The sequence below is a fragment of the Oxyura jamaicensis genome, chromosome 20, assembly GCF_011077185.1.
Source record: "Oxyura jamaicensis isolate SHBP4307 breed ruddy duck chromosome 20, BPBGC_Ojam_1.0, whole genome shotgun sequence".
NCBI lineage: Eukaryota > Metazoa > Chordata > Aves > Anseriformes > Anatidae > Oxyura > Oxyura jamaicensis.
The window spans coordinates 4,294,363-4,298,197 of record NC_048912.1 but is presented as its reverse complement, the minus strand read 5'-3'; the positions used below and the strand labels follow the sequence as shown (position 1 = coordinate 4,298,197).

General features: G+C 65.6%; 1 protein-coding gene across 1 annotated transcript; it reads right to left on the bottom strand.

The window, feature by feature from the left end:
• Positions 1-561: 561 nt before the first annotated feature.
• Positions 562-1,850, bottom strand: LOC118176763. Its single transcript, XM_035343961.1, has 2 exons — positions 1,414-1,850; positions 562-1,382 (listed from the first exon to the last, which is right to left on the bottom strand). The coding sequence occupies exons 1-2, from the start codon at positions 1,687-1,689 to the stop codon at positions 663-665; spliced, it is 996 nt and encodes a 331-aa protein (XP_035199852.1). The 5' UTR covers positions 1,690-1,850; the 3' UTR covers positions 562-662.
• Positions 1,851-3,835: the final 1,985 nt, after the last annotated feature.

Below are 3,835 nucleotides of genomic sequence, written 5' to 3'. Positions count from 1 at the left end.
AGCGACCAGCCCGGCACCTCCTTGGGCCGGGCGGGCGACGGCGCCCGCTGCAGCTTCTTCTTCTCGGGGAGCGGCGGCGGCGGCGGCGGAGGAGGAGGAGGAGGCGGTGGGGGCAGCCCCGGGGGGCCCGGCTCCGGCCCCGCGGCCTCCATGTCCGTGTCCCCGCGGCGCGGCGCTGGGCTCGGCCCCGGCTGCGGCTGCAGCCCCGGCTCCGCCCGCCCCCGCCGCCGGGCGGGGACGCGCACGGGCGGCGAACAAAAGGCGGCGGAGCGGGGGGGGGTGAGGGAAGGGGGGGCCGTGCTGGAGGCAACAGCGACCCCTCCGCCCGCCCCCGGCAGCCTCGAGGTGAGGGGGGCGGCCGCGGGGTGCGGGTCTTTGGGGTGTCCCCCAACAGCCCCCGAGCATCCCTGTGGGTGGGGGTCTTTGGGGTGTGTCCCCCCCCCGCACACACCCTCCCAAGCATCCCTATGGGTGGGGGGTCTTTGGGGTGCCCTCCGAACATGCCAGAGCATCCCTATGGGTGAGGATTTAGTGGTCCTTCCGAGCAACCCTATGGGTCTTTGGGGTGTCCCCCAACACCCCCTGAGCATCCCTATGGGTCAGGGGGCTGGTGGTTTCCCCAAGGACAGGGGTACCCCTATGGGTGAGGGTCCCCCATGGCATCACAAGGGTTGGGGGGGCTGGGAGATGCCTAAGGGTGAGGGTCCCCCAGGGCACTGCAGGTCCCCCGGGTGTCCCTGCAAGCGTGGGTCCCCCGGGGCAGCCTTGGAGGTGAGGGTCTCTGGGGTATCCTCAGCAGTGCAGGTCCCGAGCTCCCAGGGGGTTGTTGGGGTCCCCAGGGTCCCCTTAGGATGAATGGGACCCCCCCAGGCATGGGGGCCCACCAGAGCACCACTGTAAGCACAGGGCATCCTCGGAGGCAAAGCTCCCTGGGGTACCCCATGGGTGGGGACCCCCGGGGACCCCCACCATGCACCCCAGGGCCTCCTGCCAAGCCATCGGGGCGTGCGCGGCCCCGTGGTGCTGCTGCACGGTGCCTCTCGGGGGGGGGGGGAGCACCAGCAGAGCGCGCTCCCACCCAGCAGCACGGCACGCGTCTCGTACGTTAACAACCCGGCCCCACGGCGAGCATCCAAAGGCTGGTTTTGAAAAATGCTCCCGCGTGCCTGCGCCCGCAGCAGCGCAGCACGAGCGTGGTGGCCGGACGCGTCCCTGCAGCAGGAAGCGGAGCCCCGGCCCCCTGCACTGCTCGGTTTGGGCTCTGTGTGCTGGGTAGTGCGACCCCACTGCACCAACAACACGACCCCACTGCACCAACATTTCTGCTCGGGGGCAAACCCAAGCCTGGCCAGGGTGCAGAGCCCTGCACAGACCTCAGTCAGCTTCTGAGATAACCCCATGTCCCTCTCCTGCCTCGGGGACAGTGTCCCCGTGTCTGCAGCAGTTATTTTGGCAGGGAGTAATGGTGAGATGGTGAATGGGGGCTACCCCTGTGTGCCAGGGAGTGACCGACCTGCTGTCCCCACCAGCCTCGCTGGGGGACTCTCGCCTGCCCCAGCATCGTTCCCAGCAAGGCCGTGCTGGTCCCTTCTGTCCCCAAAGTGGGTGCACAAGGCACAGCCCCCCCAGCAGCTTCGGTGCAAAGACAGCAAGCAAAGGGCTGCGGCCCCAGCTCGTGACTTCCAGCATCACTCTGGGGGTTTGGTCCTGCTGCACAACTGCCGTGTGCGGGGTGCCGTGCCCTGACTGCCCGGTGCTGTGCTCATTAACGAGGATCGTTAGTGTTCTGCCGAGCAGTGGTTAATTGCACAACACAAGGCATGCCGTGTGCTGCCCTCACCGAGCCACGGTGCAGCAGGGGGGTGCAGGGGCCAGAGGCCACGTCCCCAGCCCTGCGTTGGGGACAGCCCCCATGGTGCTGTGAGGAGGGGGCAGGTGCTGCGCTCCCAAAACTGCCCCGAGCAGGGGTGAGAGCCCAGCGCTGGGCGAGCTGGGGCTGGGGCTCCCTCGTGTCCCCTGGCAGCCAGGCTGGTGCAGCACAGCGGGTGCGTGGCTTGCACGCTGTCCCCAGTGCTGCCACGTGCTCCCAGGGGACACCATGTGTGTCAGCACGTGCACAGCTCCGGCGTGCGGTGGCACACGTCACATCCAGGACACCCTGCTCGTACCTGGGTGTCCCCAGGCTGTGCACCCAGCGCGTGCATCTCCCCACATCTCCCCACATCAGAGCCAGGTGAGAGCGGAGCCAGCCACGCCAGAACTGCTGCCCCAGGGGAAAACCACTCAAAGGCAGGGACAGGTTTGGGGTGGAGGAGGGAGGGATGCTAACAGACCTCAGAATGCTCCCTGGGGCTGGAGTCAATGCAGGCAGCCAGGATTAGAACCGAGCCAATGACACCCCAAGCCAGGCGCCCGCTCCTGCACTCGCCACCCCCTTGGCACAGTGGCAGGGATGTGCTGGGAGACACCGAGCCAAACCCATCTCATCCAGGGGCTGGTTTAGCGGCTGGCCTTGAACTAGCTGATCCCGGGAGAATTATTCAATAAATTTGAATTAAAAGCGGGCGGGCGGCTTTCTGAAGCCTCTGGAAGAAAAGCAATGAGCTTAAGCAGCCCCCTGGGCCCTGGGGAGGTCTGGCTGGCAGCCAGCCGGAGCCAGGATGCGGCACGGCCCTGGGCAGCACCGAGCAAGGCTCCGCTCAGCTGCCCCGTGCCCACCTGAGCACCCTGCTGGATCAGGCCCCGGGCACTGACTGCTCCCAGCTCTCTCCCTGCTGGCTCCCCTCCAGACCTCTGAGGCTGCTGTCAAGTGCATTTTGGGTTAAGATGCTAAAGAGCTCATAGCGAAGAGCCCTGGGGCAGCAGCAGCAGCGGGTGTAGCCTCCAAGGCTGTAGCAGGCCCCCAGGTGCTGGCTCAATTCCTACCGGATCGACCCAAAGCCAAGGAACGGAGGATGCCGTAATTTCTTTGGGAGGGGAAAAATATTTAGAAGTCCTTAACATTCAGCATCTCCCTTATACAAACTACGCTTGAATCTGCCATTGAGCACCTATGTGAGTATTTGAATGACAAAAATCCCAGGGGGCCATTTCCAAACACCCTCATGCACCGCCTCGCCTCGTCTAAGTGCTGTGCGGGGATGGGGTTTTTGCTGTTTTTTGGGACAAGGATGGGACTGTGCCACTGGGGGAGCAGCCGGCACCTCGGGGAGGCTCAGGCCATGGGGACAGAGGTGCTGGGACCCCTGCCCAGGCACGCTGCGGTGCCGTGCTCACCCCCAGATGTGCCAGCCCTGCACATCCCTGTGCTGCTCCAGGCATCCTCGCACCGAGGCCGGCTCTGCGGCAGCCATAGCAACCAGACTGCCTCCCTTCTCCATCTTTCCCAGCACGGATAACGCCGATTTCTCCCAGATTTGCTGCTGCCTGAGAGACGCCAGCAAAAGCCCCTGCCCAAGGCAGGGCACGGGGGTTGATGTGCCCCCCAAGCCCTGAGCTGTGCCCCGCCGCCCGGCTCTCTCCGCGCAGCGGGGTGGGGAGCGCTGCCTGCCTGCCGGGGAGGAGGGGACGGAGGAAAAGCCAAGCACCAGCACCACTGGGTCAGTGTGCAGCACCAGCACGGCTTGGCACAACAGATCACGAGGGTGTTTCTCATCCAAACGGCTGATGGGGTTTGGAGATGGGGTCCTGAGCTTGGGAATGGCCACGGGGATTTGGGGGGATCAGAGCAGCCCCGTAGATGCTGACAGCGCCCTGCTTTCCCAGGCACGATACCAGCATCTCCCCAGCCTCCCTGAGGTGTGAGAATACCCAGGGATGAATCAAACACAAGACC

Coding starts and splice junctions, on each gene's coding strand:
- LOC118176763 (XM_035343961.1), bottom strand. CDS start 1,689: ATGCTGGAAGTCACGAGCTGGGGCCGCAGCCCTTTGCTTGCTGTCTTT. Junction 1,383..1,413: donor ACGGGGACACTGTCCCCGAG/GCAGGAGAGGGA, acceptor TTATCTCAGAAG/CTGACTGAGGTCTGTGCAGG.